This window comes from Trachymyrmex cornetzi, unplaced genomic scaffold (genome assembly GCF_001594075.2).
Source record: "Trachymyrmex cornetzi isolate Tcor2-1 unplaced genomic scaffold, Tcor1.1 C3551191, whole genome shotgun sequence".
Classification (NCBI taxonomy): Eukaryota; Metazoa; Arthropoda; class Insecta; order Hymenoptera; family Formicidae; genus Trachymyrmex; species Trachymyrmex cornetzi.
This window is the reverse complement of record NW_017287933.1, coordinates 1-241: the sequence shown is the minus strand read 5'-3', so window position 1 is coordinate 241 and position 241 is coordinate 1. Positions and strand designations below refer to the sequence as shown.

Here is a 241-nt window from a genome sequence, read left to right as displayed (position 1 = left end):
ACTCGTCGGGGTAGGTGGTTCCGGTCGTAATTCTTGTGCCAAATTGGCGACCAGCATGTGCGAATACCAGATACATCAGATCGAGATTACCAGGACCTATGGACCGACTGAATGGCGAGAGGATTTAAAACAGTTGCTATTACGTGTCGGTTGTGAAGGCAAACCTACTGTTTTTATTTTCGGTGATCATCAGATCAAGGACGAGTCTTTTATCGAGGATATCAACATGATTTTGAACACT

General features: G+C 44.4%; 1 protein-coding gene across 1 annotated transcript; it reads left to right on the top strand.

The window, feature by feature from the left end:
• Positions 1 to 7: 7 nt before the first annotated feature.
• Positions 8 to 232, top strand: LOC108759586 (dynein heavy chain 3, axonemal-like; the record flags this gene model as incomplete). Its single annotated transcript, XM_018505455.1, has 1 exon — positions 8 to 232. A coding segment is annotated over one exon (225 nt), but the record flags the coding sequence as incomplete, so codon positions are not given.
• Between the last annotated feature and the right edge of the window lie 9 nt (positions 233 to 241).